The 16,490-nt window shown below is 37.7% G+C and overlaps 1 protein-coding gene across 1 annotated transcript in view; it reads left to right on the top strand.

Annotated features, from left to right (window-relative positions):
* The first annotated feature begins 5,792 nt into the window (after positions 1-5,792).
* The window catches only part of SRP9 (signal recognition particle 9), a 23,494-nt gene continuing 12,796 nt past the window's right edge, over positions 5,793-16,490 (top strand). The window contains exon 1 of the mRNA XM_072647710.1: positions 5,793-6,074. Coding sequence (XP_072503811.1) covers positions 6,003-6,074 — 72 coding nt within the window. The 5' untranslated portion in view covers positions 5,793-6,002. The remainder of the gene's footprint in view (positions 6,075-16,490) is intronic.

Below are 16,490 nucleotides of genomic sequence, written 5' to 3'. Positions count from 1 at the left end.
CCACTTAGGGTTCTGTCCTTAGCCCTCTTCTTTTCTCCCTCTATGCTACTTTACTTGGTAATCTCATCAGCTTTCATGGATTTAAGCACCATGTCAAAGCTGATGATTTTCAAGTCTTCCTATCCTGCCCTAATCTTTCTACTGACCTCCAATATCCCACCTCCAATTGCCTTTCAGACATCTTGAAATGAATGTCCAGTAGACATCTTAAAGCCTATATGTCCAAAGTAGAACTCATTATCTTTCCCCCTGAACCTTTCCTCCTCCTACTTCCCCTATTACTCTAGAAGTCAATACTGGGGTATATGGAATGTTCAGGGAAGACTAGCATCTCTGGTGTGAGGGCTTGCCTTTTCAGGGCTGCTTGATCATCTACCTTTGGTCTCCAGTTTCACTCAATTCTTACCTGTGGCTCCAAGAAACTATAGTATGTGCACTGGCCACATCTCTGGGCTAAACCAGATTGAGGGTAACTAACAGGCCTCAAACCTAACAGTGAGTTAGAGGGATGTCTATTCAAGTATGTGAAGATTTCCCCTGGCCAAATGGGCAGATGAGAACAATTTGTTTCAGCAACTATGAAGATGGCTAAAACAGGCATTGTAAAAAGCTTAGAGCTTGGTTAGACATTGAAGACACCAAGGCCATCCACTGTGTCTTGGGCCATCATCAGTAGTCTTGATTTTTGCCTTGCCATTGGACTTTGATTGCTCTGGAAGAGCTAGATAGGCTGACGACTGTGCAACTCTGCCTCACTTAAATCCAATTCACGAGCAAGTCAAGATATCAACCAGCGATGCAATTGGTCTCTTCCAAAAGGAAAGATAAACAACAACATTTATTATCCTGTATATAGTTTGCTCTGTTTATATTTGTTTGCATGTTGTCTCTCCCATTAGACTGTAAGCTCCTTGAGGACAAGGACTGTCTTTTGTCTCTTTTTGTATCTCCAACACTTAGCATAGTGCCTGGCACAAAGTAAATGCTTAATAAATGTTTATTGATTGGTTGCATGTTATTTCCATCCTTGGAATGTGTGTTCCTTGAGGGCAGAGACAACATTGCCTTCTATGTGTAGCATAGTGCCAAACATGTAATAGACAATTTACTTGATCATTGATTTGATCACTTTGAACAGTGCAAGTTTCAGTTGACTAATGATATTGGAAGTCAGATGGTTTAAAAGAGAGAGAAAAAGAAGTGGAGACACCATCTGTAGGTGTCTTTCCTTAAAATGTTAGCCACAAAAGAGAGGAGATATAGGACTCATCAAGGAAAGAGAGTGTTCAAGGGATCAGAATGTCCAGGGGATCAATAGATAATAACTACCAGAATCTTGATTAGGTGATAAATATGGATTGAATGAACCTCAAAGGAGGAGAAGTTTCTGCGTAATGGTGGTAGAGGGAGGGATTGGAAATAACAATGGGGAGCAAGGCGTATTTCCAATACAATGCTTCAGTGTTCATAATGAACATTTGTAAAAATTCCACCATGATGATAATTGCTGCTTATGTGTCAACATCCACTACAGAATATGAGCAGATACAGTCAGTAATACTCTCTATGTTAAATCAAAATGTAGTTTAAAGGGTAATTTTGATGCAAAGACAGGCATAGAGTAGTAAGATGGTAGAAGATATGTTGAAAAATATGGTTCAGGTTTAAGGAAAAAAGGGGCCAAATTTCTGCATTGAATCTTCATGCCCATATGTCATGAATATGTTTTTTGAAGTAGAGCAAGGGGTCAGTCACTGCACAACATCCCCCAATATGAAAGAGTATATTTTAATAGACAGAAAATAATAGGTTAAAGTGATGTGGGAATTATTTCTGAATCAGCTACTTGTGTACAATTTTACCATCTACTTGTTAAAGTAAAGATCAAAATCAATATAAAATTAGAACAAAACTTAGAAGATATGGCATACCATTTAAAAAATTCCAATGGAACCTATTTAAGCAAGTCATTCATACTGTATAAGAGGTAAATTGGCATGGTAGATAGCCTTAGAGCCAGAAAGACTTGAGAGTTTGATCTCTGACAGAGCTGTGTGGCCTTGGGAAAGTCTTTTAACCTCTCGGTGCTCAAGCAACTTTGTAAGATTATAAACTGCAGAGGTGGTATGAACCTTCTTTCTTACAAGGAATCACCCACATCTGGGAGCTTCCTAAACCAATGAAGTCAAAAGTCCATTATCTATCTATCCTATTGATACAGAAAAATGAGAAGTGATTAAAAGAACAGATAATACAACAATAACTGTTTTCTGAGGGAGTTTAACTAATATAAATAAATTAACAGTGAAAAAGCCAGTTACCACAAACAGAAAACTCTTGATTTCCTTCTAGGGAGGCCTCAACTTCCCATCATTCCAGGTGGTGTTAGGTTTGATAACAAATACTTCCCAGCTTTTTGAATAGGGAGAAAGTATCCCTTTTCTTTTACATAGCTTCCTCTAGTACAAGAATATTTACAAAATGATTCACATGATAATAGCCGTACTTCAGAATTCTAGCACCTGGAGCAAATTCAGAGGTAGGTGAGACAGCCCTGAAGATACTTTGAGGCTGGTATAAATGTTGTTACTAATCCCTGTTGTCCTATATGATGTAGGTACCTGGGGCAAATGTCAGGCAGGTAGTCTGCTTCAGGTATAGTAGCACCAGTAGGAAAAGGCAGGCCCAGAAAGAAATGCATAACTTCTTAAAATCCTCAGTGAGTTATAATCCTGATCTGAGTGGGGAGAGCTTATTTCCTTTTCTAAGGCACTGACATCTGGTAGGGTATACTTTCTCTCCCTATTGGACCTTCATGGCTTGGGTCCTCCACTGGCTTTATGCAACTGCTATGGAGAAAAAGCAATGATCTCCTTGAATGCTGGCACCCTGGATCAAATATTTCATTGCTCCGTGTTGGTTATAGGATCGAGAAGTTGATTTTCCATTGAAAAATAGTCTAGGCTCATTTTGATTCAATATTGTGGTATGTGTGTGTGTTTATCTTTCGTTGCCAAAGAAGACCATGCCATCAGAGAAATAATGACAAGACTTGCATTTGACTTTGTTTTGAATGAGGGAGGGCTGTGCAAGTCACCAGCCTCACTTTTACTCCAGAGTCATCCTGTTACCAGATATTCATCAGGATGACTGGAGATGACCCAGGATGAGGCAATTGGGGTTAAGTGACTTACCCAAGGTCACACAGCTAGTGTGTGTCTGGTATCTGAGGTGAGATTTGAACTCAGGTCCTCCTGACTCCTGCATGGGTGCTTTATCCACTGCACCAGCTAGCTGACCCAATATTGTGGTATCCTTAGTAATAAAGATGTTCCGAATTGGGGCACTTGTCTTTTTTAAAAATGGGAGTCCGTCTCTTCTCATTCCAAACTGGCTCATTCTACTGGCAGATCTTCCAAAGTAGAGAGGTACTGCCTCACCCTTGGCAGACAGCTGCTGAGAAGGTCTTCTAGAAGAACAAGAGCCAGATTGATTGTAGGTGGTTTCATGTCAGGTTTCTGGAGCATTTCCTCTTTAACTTACTTTTTCTCTTCCTTTCTGCTCATACATGAGGCAGTAGCAGCCTGAATAGGCTTTCTATTTAGGGTTCCTCCTTTGCTCACAGAGGTGGTTAGAAGGCTACCTTTGGGGATGGGGTGGGGGATGGGGTTAACAGAATAATCAGAAGCATCTTTCTTCTATTTTTTTCTCTGTTAGAAGTTAGAAAGTCCATGTGATCTTGCTTCTAGGCAGCCCTCATTGTGTTGGTGACAGGTATTATGCTAATCCATTGTCATCTTTTTTCAGTAATAATTTTGTGCCTTATATTTTTAGGTTTATTGTTAAGGATGGCATTTCATTATGAAGGAATCACTTTTGGTAAATTTATATTTTTATTACTTAGTTAATATTTGTTCTGTTAGCTTGGTCTATTTGTATTGAGCTAGGAAGTTTCCTTTTCTAGTTATGGACTGATAGTTCACTCTTGTCTGATTCTTTGTGATTCTATTTGGGGTTTTCTTGGCAAAGATACTGGAGTGGTTTGCCATTTCCTTCTCCAGCTCATTTTACAGATGAGGAAATAAAGGCAACCAGGGTTAAATGACTTGCTCAAGGTCACACAGTTAGCACGTGCCTAAGGTTGGATTTGACTTTAGGTCTTTCTGACTCCAGGCCCTGTACTCTATCCATTGCGCCACCTAATGTGCTGATAATTGCCACTAAATTTTCTTGAGAGAATTTATTTACTGTGAATTTATTTTGCCAACACATCATCTTATATACTTATAAAAATCCCAAGATACTAGGACTCACAGATTTAGGGGTACAAGAAGGCTACATAACAGCTACAGAGGGAATTAGGGAGAGACCAAAGTCTCTCTGTCCCCAGCTAGTAGGTTTGTTAACACACTAAGAAAACAAAGGGGAAGAGTACCCTGGATTACAAAGAATGAAAAAATATTTATTATTACTATTATTACATAGTCTTTACTATGTATAAAACAAGGCAGCTAGGAGGGTCTGGAGGCAGGAAGACCCGAATTAAAATCCAGCCTCAGACCATTACTAGTTGTGTGACTCCTGGGCAAGTCATTTAACCCTGTTTGCCTCAGTTTCCTCATCTGTAAAATGAACTGGAGAAGAAAATGGCAAACTGCTCCAGTATCTTTGCCAAAGAAAGCCCCAAATGGGGTCATGAAAAGTTGGACAGAACTGAAATGACTTAACCACAACAAAATCTGTATAACATTCAGTGAAACAAATAGAAAAAGCAAGATAGTCCCTGCTCTCAAGGAGTTCACAGTCTAATAAAAGGAGACAATAGATACAGGTTTCACCTGCAAGTCAGATGGTGAACAGTAAGCAGACTGTAATAGTCTTCTTTAATGTTCTTTCCACTCATTTAAAACCTGACTATCTGTATCTACGTATGCACCTACCTTTCATTTCTAATACTGAACCACTTAACAAAGTCAAGAACTTTGATGCAGAGAATTTTCTTTTCTGAGTCTTCAGTAACTGCTCTAATCAATACAATGATCCAAGGCTATTCCAAAGGACCTACGATGAAAAATGCTATCTGCTTTCAGAGTAAAGAAGTGATCTCAATGCAGATGGAAACATATTTTTTCATTTTTTTGTGTTTTCTTTTGGAAATAGATTTTTCATGACTTCACATCATAATCGATATTATATTGCTTGGGGGAGGGAAGGAGAGAATTTGGAATGCTCAAAGTATTAAAAAAATAAATGTTAAACATTAAAAAATATGTAAGTGGGAAATGTTTAACAAAATAAGTAAAAATATATTAAAAATCAAAATTTTGTTTTAAAATTTTTAATACAGTAAATAATGATAGATATAACTCACATAAGCAAAAGCTCTGGGGTGCTCAATTCTTAAGAGTGTAACAGACGAAAAAGTTGGAGAACCGCTTCATTAGAGAAAGTTCTCTTTTCTCCTTTTATTACAGGATTGCGAGAACTCAATTCAATGAACAATTATTAAGAACCTACTGCAGGAAAAGTGTTTAAAAAACACGCAATGACCAAACAGAGCAGTTTCTCGGTCTCACCCTTCTCACTCAACGTGCCTGCAGCTGCACTTCAAGGCGATGAGCCGGCAAGTCCGTCCCGTTACCAAGGTTTAAGAAAGAACCAATCAGGCAACGGCACATTACTTTCAACAGCTCTCGACCAATAAGGAAGAACTCTTCCTTCTCTCTCTGTCTACTTCCTCCCGCCTCTGCGGCAGTTCTTCGTATTACACGTGTCACGTCATATCACCACGTGACTCTCCACCCGCCCCTCTTACATACTGCGTTTTGATTGGACAAACCCATTCCGTCACCGTCCAATGGTATGGCTCAATAGTGAGAGGTGGCGTCGCCCTCTTGCCGCGGAGGGGCTGTGAGGGAATCGGTTGAGTCGGTTGAGTGGCTTTCGGGAGTGTTGGCTCTTGCGGCCCGGCCTCGTCTGACCTGCGTCGCCCCGGCCCCACTATGCCACAGTACCAGACCTGGGAGGAATTCAGCCGCGCGGCCGAGAAGCTGTACCTCGCCGATCCCATGAAGGTACTGCCGGGGGCCCTCCTTAGCTGCGGCATCCTCCTAGGGCTCTTCTGCGGTACAGCTCGGGAGGATGCTGGGGCGCGGCCTACCCCCCACCCTCCTCTTGCAGCCCCCTCCGCTCCCTTCAGGGGCAGAGCGCATTTATTTTCCAGAGCCTCTGGTCGGTGACGCGGTTCTGCTAACTCCACGTCTGTCTTCCCGTAGTTTTGTCCTCCTTCCTCGCCCCCATCCCCCAGACGTCTCTCTCTCCCAGCCCTGCCAGACTGTGCCTGTGCAGAGCGGGGCACGGTGTCCGAGGTGAGCCTTCAGAAGGCGCAGCTCCTGGGAGAAGCGATTCCCGTGCCCCATCCCCCCTTATGATCTTGTATGTGGTTATCTGTGTACCCTCCTAGAATAAGGAAGCTCCTTCAGGGACGGCCAGGACTGTTGCATTTTAATTTTTGTGTTCCTAGGAGCCTAGCAAGTGACAGTAGTAATAAGCGTTAGGGAATTGAACTGAGTTAGGAAAATCAGATTGGAATCACACGATCTACACTCGAAAGAGTCCTAGGAGGTCGTCTCTATCTAGCCTTAACCCCAAGTCACGCTGGTCCTAATCAAACCCTGCTGTTTAGACACTTGGCACTGTTTTGGTCCTCATCGGCTCAGAATGAATGCAAATACAACAAAAACAAATGTTTCTGTTTTGGCCAGGAGCCGCATTAGTTTTTTTTTTTTTTAAGAGACCATTCTTTGTCTCTTTTCTTTTAAATTAATTCTAATCACCGAATGGGCACTGCCTCAGTCCAACTGAGACCTGTCAAAGACCTTAGCTTGAAAAGGCCAAGGTGTCCCCCACTGCATCCTGGGCCATCTCCAGTCGTCCTGATCTATATCTGGACCCAGATGACTCTGGAGGTGACAGTGAGGCTGGTGACTTTGTACAGCCCTCCCTCACTTAAATCCAATTCACTGCATGTCATAGCATCACTTTTCTGACGTCATGGCCCTCTTCAAGAATGAAGGACAAACAGCAGGAAGCCATCTAGACCAGCTTCGTTTGATGGTGGTGGGAATTTAATATTCGAGTCTCTGGTCTCTTCTCTCTTTTAAGAGCATAGCTTCTTTGCAAGAAAAACAATGATTCAGAAGAAGTTTAAGCTTAATGAGTTAGGTTCTAATAATGCTGTTTCAGTATTGGAAAAGATCAGTTAGTTCATTCTTTTTATGTAGGAAGCACATTTCCTAGATGTGGATACCGTTTTAGATTCCTAGATTACTTTTTAGATAGTACATTTTTTTAGGTAGCACATTATTGTCTCTACCTTTGAAGATCGCTTGCAGTTCTCTGTGGACAATTTGTTTAGCTGCTGTGGTCAAAAGTATTCATCATCTAGTGGCCAACCTTTATTGATGAATTTCTCAGAGTTTAGCTAGGTCAGTCCTAAAACTAAAGATAGAAAGTCTTGTTACAGGTAGACTTTAATGACCTTTCATTTTGCTGTTATCTTCTAGTACTTGTACTCTATGTATGGCATACAACCTTCTAGAACCCAGGGTTACCACATACAGGAAGAGACATTGGAGCAGAACTTTATTGGAGAAGGTTCAAATAACTTAAAATTTCTAAGCAGGAAATGTTGGTAACTGACATATAGCATTTTAAAGCATGCAAAGTGCTTTAATATTTCATTTGAGATAGAGTATGTGTGTGTGTGTGTGTGTGTGTGTGTGTGTGTGTGTGAGTGAGTGTGTGTGTGAGTGCGTGCGCGCGCATTTTCAGTCATATCTGATTCTTTGTGACCCCATTTCTTAGCAAACATACTGGAGTGGTTTGCCATTTTCTTTTTCAACTCATTTTACAGATGAGGAAACAGAGGCAGACAGGGTTAAGTGACTTGCCCAGGGTCACACAGCTAGTAAGTATCTGAGGCCAAATTTGAACTCAAGAAGATAAATTCTTCCTGACTCCTGTTCTGGAACTCTATCCACTATGCCATCTAGCTGACTCCGAGATAATGCTTACTGAAGTACAAATGACTGAACCATATGTCTAATATGTACTGATTATTGACACATTTGAGGGTGTTTCTAGAGAGCTTGGCGAATTTCTTTTGCATTTAAGAGCTAACCTCCAAATTCAAAAACTGGAAAGGTGGTAGGGTTTGGTTTGGTTTGGTTTGGTTTTAAAACAAAAGGGAGAATGAGAGCATAACATATTACCTTACAAAATTGATTCCCACTCACTTAGGTGAGGACTCCAAATTTTTTTGCTAGTACCCTGCAATAATAATTTGAAATGATTCAAAGAGGGGACTTGAGCACATGTACGAAAAAATACTTTGTGAGTTTTATAAAAAGCCTTGGTTACCAGTGGCCCATTTCTTTAGGGAACAAAACTCAAGCCTCTGTAGCATTCAAGAAATGTAATGTTGCTCCTACTGAAGAAATTGACCTGGCATTATCTTTTTCTGTTACTGAGATAGTAAATGCTGTCTGGCTATAGGCAGGAAGAACAAAGTTGCTTCTGTTGCTTCCATAGTTTGGGATGAAACTGGAAACAGAAAAATGACCTGGTACCTGAGTTTAATTGAGCTTTGGTTTGCACATGACATATTGTGATGTTAAAATGTATAAAGCCATTATTAAGGCTCAGGGTTATCTACAGAATAGAATTTATTTCATAAGACAGGTACATCTAGTGGACTTTGGGTCTAAAATTGGGGTTATTTTTAGTTTGTTTCTGGGTTTTCTACTAGCATTTGGGAGACTAAGAAATGGTAGTATTGAAAGGAGGGTGCTAAATAATCACTTTAAAAAATATATTCACTTTCACATCAATTAATTTTATTTTCCAAGTAGAAGAAACATCTCAATAGATAAGGTGTGATAATTTGGGAGGCAAGGGAGCAAACTTGGGAGAATATAGGTGTAGGGAATATAGTAATGGGCATTTGTTACATTTGTGTTTGATTATTAGATATTTTATCTTCCCTAGATTTTAGCCTAAGAACCTTGAGAGTTGTAATAAAAACTTATTAAATATCTATTTTTAAATGACACTGTACCAGGATCATATAAAGAGAAATGGAAACATGCTATACTGTTCTACCATCTAAGATAAAAATAAAGGTGATAAACTTGAGGATATACAGACATTTGAATATAAATGTTAAATAGGTAAACTACTAAATTGTTTTGAAGAGAAGTTTCAAAAATTCTCCTTATTCTTTGTGTCACCATACTTTCCTGGTTCTCTACTTATGTCTCCAACTACCCCTGTTTGCTTTGGTATTCTTTCTTCTTATTCCCTAAGGACATTGTTCAGTTCTCAATCTTTGGTATTTTTCTATTTGTATTATTTCTCCTTTGTAGAACTCAGCCACACAGCTTGAAAAATCACCAGATGACTGATTTTTATTTTGGGAAAGTAGCTTGGTACCATTAAATAATATCCATGATGTGGTCTCTCAAATGCGGTCTAACCTGCTCTTCTATTTTCCTACTATTCATTTCTTACTTAGTTTGTTCCGTTGACAGTTCAAGATAGGTACACTGTTGGATTAATTCATGGATTCCCCCAGCTAGCTGCTTTTTTGAGCAGTAGGTTTTCTTCATTTATCTTTTCATGTAGAAGTTGTTAGAGTAATCCCTTTTGAGTGGTCATTAATATAGTATTCTAGGCCTTGGTATAATTATTATTTGATGTAATTCTTCCAACAGGAATATTTGGAGAACTTCACTCTCTATAAGGTAATACTTCATCCATTTGGACTTCACTGAGGATAATCCTTCATAACAGAAGTGAAGACCTTGGATGAACATATATTTTCCTATTTTATACTTTCCTTGATTTTGTCAAAGGATCTTGAATAGTCCTTTCTGTGATTCATTAAAGAATTTTGTCTTACCTTAAATTATGCCCAGGCCACTTAGGCTTGACTGTAGAATGTGTGAAGAAAGTAATACATTTATAAGGTTAGGCCCAGGTTGGGAAGGATTTTAAATGCCATATAGGAGCCTGTAGCTAATTTTAGAAACAATGTGGAACCATTGGAGTGTGTGTGGGATGGCTTGGATCCCTACTTAATTACTCAGAGGCCTCTCAAAATGATGACAGAAAGTTTATTTATTCAATTCTCTAGAAGTGGGGCAATCCCTGTACCAGTTCACCTGGAACAGGAAAGCGGAAGACAAAGAAAAGGCAGTGATTTATGTAGACCCTAACACAAGTTCCTCCTCCCCCCACTGACCATTATCCTCATTATCTGAGAATACGATCTTACATTCTAGACGCGAAATCTAACCAATCCCTTTTGAAATGAAGACATCAAAGAATTGTGTAAGTTTCATCCAGTCGTTGAGACCCTAATGTACTACACAGTTTTATATCCTTATATGAATTATTCCACCCTAAAAATATTGTGACCTTAAGCCTCGGTTTTACCTCACCCCTGGGAGAAGAATTACAATCTGAGGAGTCTTCACTAAACCTATTCCACTCAAGTGTATTCAGTAGGGAGTAACATTGTCATACCTGCCCTTTAGAAAGAAATCCCATTTTTCAGTAATAATATTATGTCATTGATTTCACTGGTTTCTTTCTTCCTATTGCTATTTAAAAAATCAGTCCTTAAATCTTTCCAAAATTGTCTTCTGTAATATGGTTCCGTACTTAGCCCATTCAAGTTGCTTTACTTAGTTTTTACTGAATGATATTTGTCTTCCTCGGGTAGCATAATCAGTGACTAAGGTATTAGAGTATAAACATAGTTATTCCATTGAAGTAGATGATGAAAATAATTCATTATAAACATGCTTGCAAATTTATTCCATTTTTCTTCAGTTCTTCCAGTTTTCTCATAAGTCTTCTTATTGGTTTGTGATTTTCATCCCAAGAGTTGTTTTTGCCTCTATTACCTCTATTACTCTGCTGTTTATGAAGCTTCACAATGCATTGTTGTGTAGACTGCTGGGCTGAATGACCTGGATTCTAATCCTGCCTTAGATGCTTATCTTGATTAGCCTGGGGAAAGTCACTTAATTTATATGTGTTAGGCCACGGTCTTGGGCTGATCTGAGGATATCACAAAATTGATCATTTACGTATTCCTGGTTCTATTTATGATCTTTCATCTTTCCTAATGTTTTCCAAGTGAATTTATACTCTAAGCCTCTGTTGTCTCTGGCTGTCATGTGTCTCATTTGAGTTTTGGGTCGTCTTGTAATATAGTAATTTAATTCTTGTGGGAGTTATTCTCTGTAATCTTTTCTGTTGTTTAAAGAGGGCAATTTGTAGCTGTTGATAATTACCAGTGTCCCTCAACTTTGGTGTTTATTTTGACCTTTTTCTTCTAACCTGTTGAAGTTCAGACTTCAACAAATTATTTCATAATCATTGTTAATCGTATACTAATAAGCACCTGTTGTTTTAGAACCCCATGACTTTTTTCTGATGAGTTAGATTTTCTTTGTATAATCCGAGTCAGCAGTCCCTGGAAAGGGGCTGTAGTATCTGAGGTGGCTTTCTTCTACAGTTTTATTGGTTTGTGAGACTTCTGCAAAGAGGGGGATGGTCGTGAGGCTTGTCCCTCAGAGGGAACAGTGGAGCTTTTGCTTTAAAGAGTTGCCACTTTGTTCTTGAATTCTCCATGTGAATTCTGAGTGTAGAATAGGGTTAAAAGAACCACCCTTGAGAGTCTCATGCCATGTCTGGCTTTTGGCATTTACCAAAATCCTAAGGAGTGTGTGGGATTACAAGATTCGCTACTTAAATTAATTACTCAGAGGCCTGTCAAAGTGATGACAGAAAGTTTATTTATTCGATTCTTGAGAAGCGGGGCAATTCCTCTAGCAGGTGGTCTGGAGCAGGAAAAGACAAAGACAAAGGAAAAGCAGTGATATATACATATACATATATATATATATATATATATATATACATATATATATATATATATATATATATACCCTAACGCAAATCCCTCCCTCCCCACTGACCATTATCCTCATCAGCTGAGAATATGATCTTACATTCTAGACGCGAAATCTAAGCAATCCCTTTTGAAATGAAGACATCGAAGAGCTATGTAAGTTTTATGCAATCATTGAGACCCTAATGTACTATACAGTTTTATATCCTTATATGGAATTATTCCACCCTAAAAATATTGTAACCTTGAGCCTCTCAGTCTTTCTTACCCCTGGGAGAAGAATTGCAATCTGAGAAGTCTTCACTAAACCTATTCCACTCAGGAGCAAACACATCATGATATATACGTTATTATTGGGAATAAAGGACTTCAGATGCTAAACATCATGGTAAGTGTTGTAATTATAGCAGTCCAAGTTTTGTTGGCCCTTCCACATTAGTTCAGGTATGCTAGCTTATGACCTCTAAAGCTACATATAACTCCAGAACTCAACATAGGGCCCTTAGGGGAAAGCTTATTATGGATTTCATTGGTGTTGAGACTAACAATAATAATAATAGCTGGCATTTATATAATGCTTTAAGGTTTATAAAGTGCTTTGCATAAATTGTCATTTTATCACAGTACTGTGAAATACTTAGTATGCTTCCAACTTTTTTTAAAATTTTATTTTATTTTTAGTTTCAAATTCTCTCTCTCCTACCTCTTCCTTCTCCCATTGAGAAAGCAAGAAAAACAAAACTTCCACATATTTATAGTAAAGCCAGACAAATTCTTGCATTAGCCATGTCCCAAAGAAAGTATGCTTCAGTCTGCACTCTTGAGTCCATTACCTCTCTTTCTGGAGTTGGACAGCATGTTTCATCATGAGTGCTCTGAAATTGTGGTCAGTCATTGTGTTGAACAGAGTTCTAAGCCTTTCAAAGTTTTTTGTCTTTTCATTATTACTGTATAAATTATACTCCAATTCTGCTCATTTCATCTATTCATACAAGTTTTCCCAGGTTTCCCTGAAACCCCTTTATCATTTCTTATTGCACAGTAATATTCTGTCACGTTCATATATGTATACTATAACTTGCTCAGCAATTCCCTATTTGATGTGCACCCCTTGAGTTTCCAATTCTTTGCCACCACGGAAAGAGCTACTATAGATATTTAGGTCCTTTTCATCTGAACTCTTAAGGGTATAGAACTAGTAGAAAAGGTTATGCTTTGTTTAGTAGCTTTTGGGGCATAGTTTTAAATTGTTTCCATAATGACTATACCAGTTCAGTTCCACCAGTTGTGGTCTTTAATGTACCAACAGTACATTAATGTGCCTGTTTTCCCATAGCACTTCCAGCACTTTTAATTTTCATTGTTTCAGTTTGCATTTCTTTGATTATTAGTTATTTAGAGCATTTTTTCTCATGACTATATGTAGTTTGAATTTCTTCCTCTGAAAACTGCCTGTTCTTATCATTTAACCATTTATCAATTGGGGAATGACTTTTATTCTTATAAATTCGAATCAATTCCCCATGTGTCTTAGATCTGAGACCTTTATTAAAGAAACCTACTCCAAAGATTTTTTTCTTCATTTTCCTGCTTCTCTTCTAATTGTAGTTGCAAGTTGTGTTAAAAAACCTTTTTAATTGTTCATTTTACCTTGTGTAAGTCTGTTTTTTGATCATAAACTCTTCCTTTAACCATAGACCTGACAGATAATTTCTTCTGTGCACCTCTAATTTGTTTACAGTGTCACCTTTTGTATCTAAATCAAGCCTGTACAACATATGGCCAGCTGCCTTGCCAAAGGATTTTGGGTATCTGGGAAAAATGTAGGGTTGCCACCGCAAATACTCGTATTTGTCATGTAACCCATGACAACCAGTCTCTACTATAACCTATCAGTACCCAAAGAAGTATACAAGTTGTGCAGGTCTTACCTAAATATATACCCTTTGGGAACTTTGTCTTGGTATGAAGGATGAGATGTTGGTCTAGTTTCTGCCAGACTGCTCTACAATTTTCCCATCAGTGTTTATTGAAGACTGAGTTCTTGTCTCAATGGCTGAGATCATTTGAGTTTTTCAAATATTGTGTTTCTGTGCTAGTTTGCTTCTGTATGTTGTGTATTTAATCTGTTCCACTGATCATCCTGTTTCATATCCAGTGCCAATTTTTTTCTTAACTATTATGGCTTTGTAGTATATATAGTTTCAGATCTGGTCCTTCAAGACCCCCACTTCCTCTTCACTTAAAAAAAATCCTTTGATATTTTTGACTTTTTGTTCCTCCTGATCAATTTTGTTGTTGTTGTTGTTGTTGTTATTTATTGTGTTATTAGTAATCTTTTGGTAATTTGATTGGTATGGCAGTGAATAAATGTAGGTAGTGATGTAATTTTTTTTATTATATTGGCTCAGCCTACTCTGAGCAATTAATATTTCTCCAATTATTCAGATGTGTATTTATATGAAAGTGTTTTATAATTATTTTAATTTAGTTTCTTGGCAATTGTGTTTCTTGGCATATAGACTCTCAAGTATTCTACTGTCACTAGTTTTTTAAAAAAATGGAATTTCTTTTACCCTTCCTGTTGGTTTTTTTTGGGGGGAGTGTAGTATACTGAATGTAGATGATTTTTGTGGGTTTATTTTATGTCCTGCAACTTTACTGAAATGTTAATTGTCTCAATTTTTTTTAAATTGATGCTCTAGGGTTCCCTAAATAAACCGGTATATCATCTGAAAAAAATGTTAATTTATTTTCTCTTTGCCTCTGCTTAAGTCACTTTTCTCCCTTATTATTGTAGATAGCACTTCTAGCATAATATTGAATAATAATGTCGATAATTTATTTTACCCTTGATCTTATTGGAATGCTATCTAGCTTGTCCCCATTACAGTTAATGCTGGCTCTTGATTTTATATATACTACTTATCATTTTAAGGAAAACTATATATTCCTATACTTCTCCAGTGTTTTTAACAGGCATAGATGTATCTTTTCAAAAACTTTTTCTGCATCTCTGAATATAATTGCATGATTTTTGTTTTTTTGTTTTTAGCATGGTCAGTTATGTTTGTAAACTTTCTAATATTGAAAAAATCCTGTATTACTGATACAGATCTAGTGTGGTCATAGTATATAATCTTTGTGATTTTCTTTTTAATTAATTAGTTTTAAGTTTTCTACAGTCACTTCCAGAAGTCTTAGATTTTTCTCTCCCTCCCTTCACCCTCCATCCCTGAGAGAGCATGCAGTCTTATATGGGTTCTACACATACATTGTTATTAACCAGATTTTCACATTAGTAATGTTGCATTGAAGAATTAAAATGAATGGGAGAAACCATGAGAAAAAACAAGCCAAAACAAAATATAACACAAGAGAAAATATTCTGCTTCATTCTACGTTCCAATTCCATAGTTCTTTCTCTGGATTTGGATGGCATTTTGCCTTGAGTCCTTTGGGAATGTTTTAGGTCCTTGCATTGCTATGAAGGGCTTAAATCTACCAGAAACAGTCCTCACACACTATGGCTATTACTGTGTACAATATTCTCCTGGTTCTGCTCACTTTACTCAGCATCAGTTCATTTAAGTCTTTCCAGGACTCTCCAAAGTCCTCCTGTTCATCATCTTATAGCACAATAGTATTCCATTATATTCATAAACCACAACTTGTTCAGCCATTCCCCAGTTGATGGGCATCCCCTTGATTTCCAGTTCTTGGCCACCACAAAGAGAGCTGCTGTAAATATTTTTGTACATGTGGAACCTTTTCCCATTTTTATGATCTCTTTGAGATACATGATATTTTGTTGCAGTCTCCTTGCTAATATTTTATTTTTCAAATTTGCATTAATATTCATTAAGGTTATTGGTCTAGTTTTCTTGCTCTGTTTTGACTCTCTGGAACAAGTATCAAGACTATATTTGTGAAAGAATTTGTCAGGACCCCCCCCCCTTTTTTGGTTTGTTTTTTGTTTTGTTTTGTTTTTACTATTTTTTCAGTTTGTGTACTATTGGAATTAATTCATTAAATGTTTGGTAGCATTCATTCTTAGATCCACCTTGAGGATTTTGGCTTTCTTAAGGGGTGGGGGTACTACATGTATGGCTTATTTAGTTCCCTTTTCTAAGATTATTCAAGTACTCTTTTTCTGTTCTTTTAATCTGGAGAATTTATATTTTTGTAATTGATAATGAAGTTGTCATAAAGTTTAGTGAAATAGCTCCTGGTTTATTTTAGTTCTTCAGTGTGAATTCACCTTTTTTATTTTTTGATATTGTCGGTTTGTTTTTGTTTTAATCTAGTTAGCTAATGGTTTGTCTGTTTTGTTGTGTTTTTTTAAATTTCTTTTTTTAAAAAATTATTTTATTTTCAGTGTTCAACAATCACTTCCATATATCTTAGATTTTTTTCCCCTCCCTCTTCCTCTTTTCCCCCTCCCTCCCCACTCCCTCCCCAAGACATCATACAATCTTATATAGGTTCTACACGTACATTCTAATTA

The sequence above is a fragment of the Notamacropus eugenii genome, chromosome 2 (assembly GCF_028372415.1).
Source record: "Notamacropus eugenii isolate mMacEug1 chromosome 2, mMacEug1.pri_v2, whole genome shotgun sequence".
In the NCBI taxonomy this organism is placed as follows: domain Eukaryota; kingdom Metazoa; phylum Chordata; class Mammalia; order Diprotodontia; family Macropodidae; genus Notamacropus; species Notamacropus eugenii.
The sequence above is the reverse complement of the archived record's forward strand: the minus strand, read 5'-3'. Positions and strand labels throughout refer to the sequence as shown.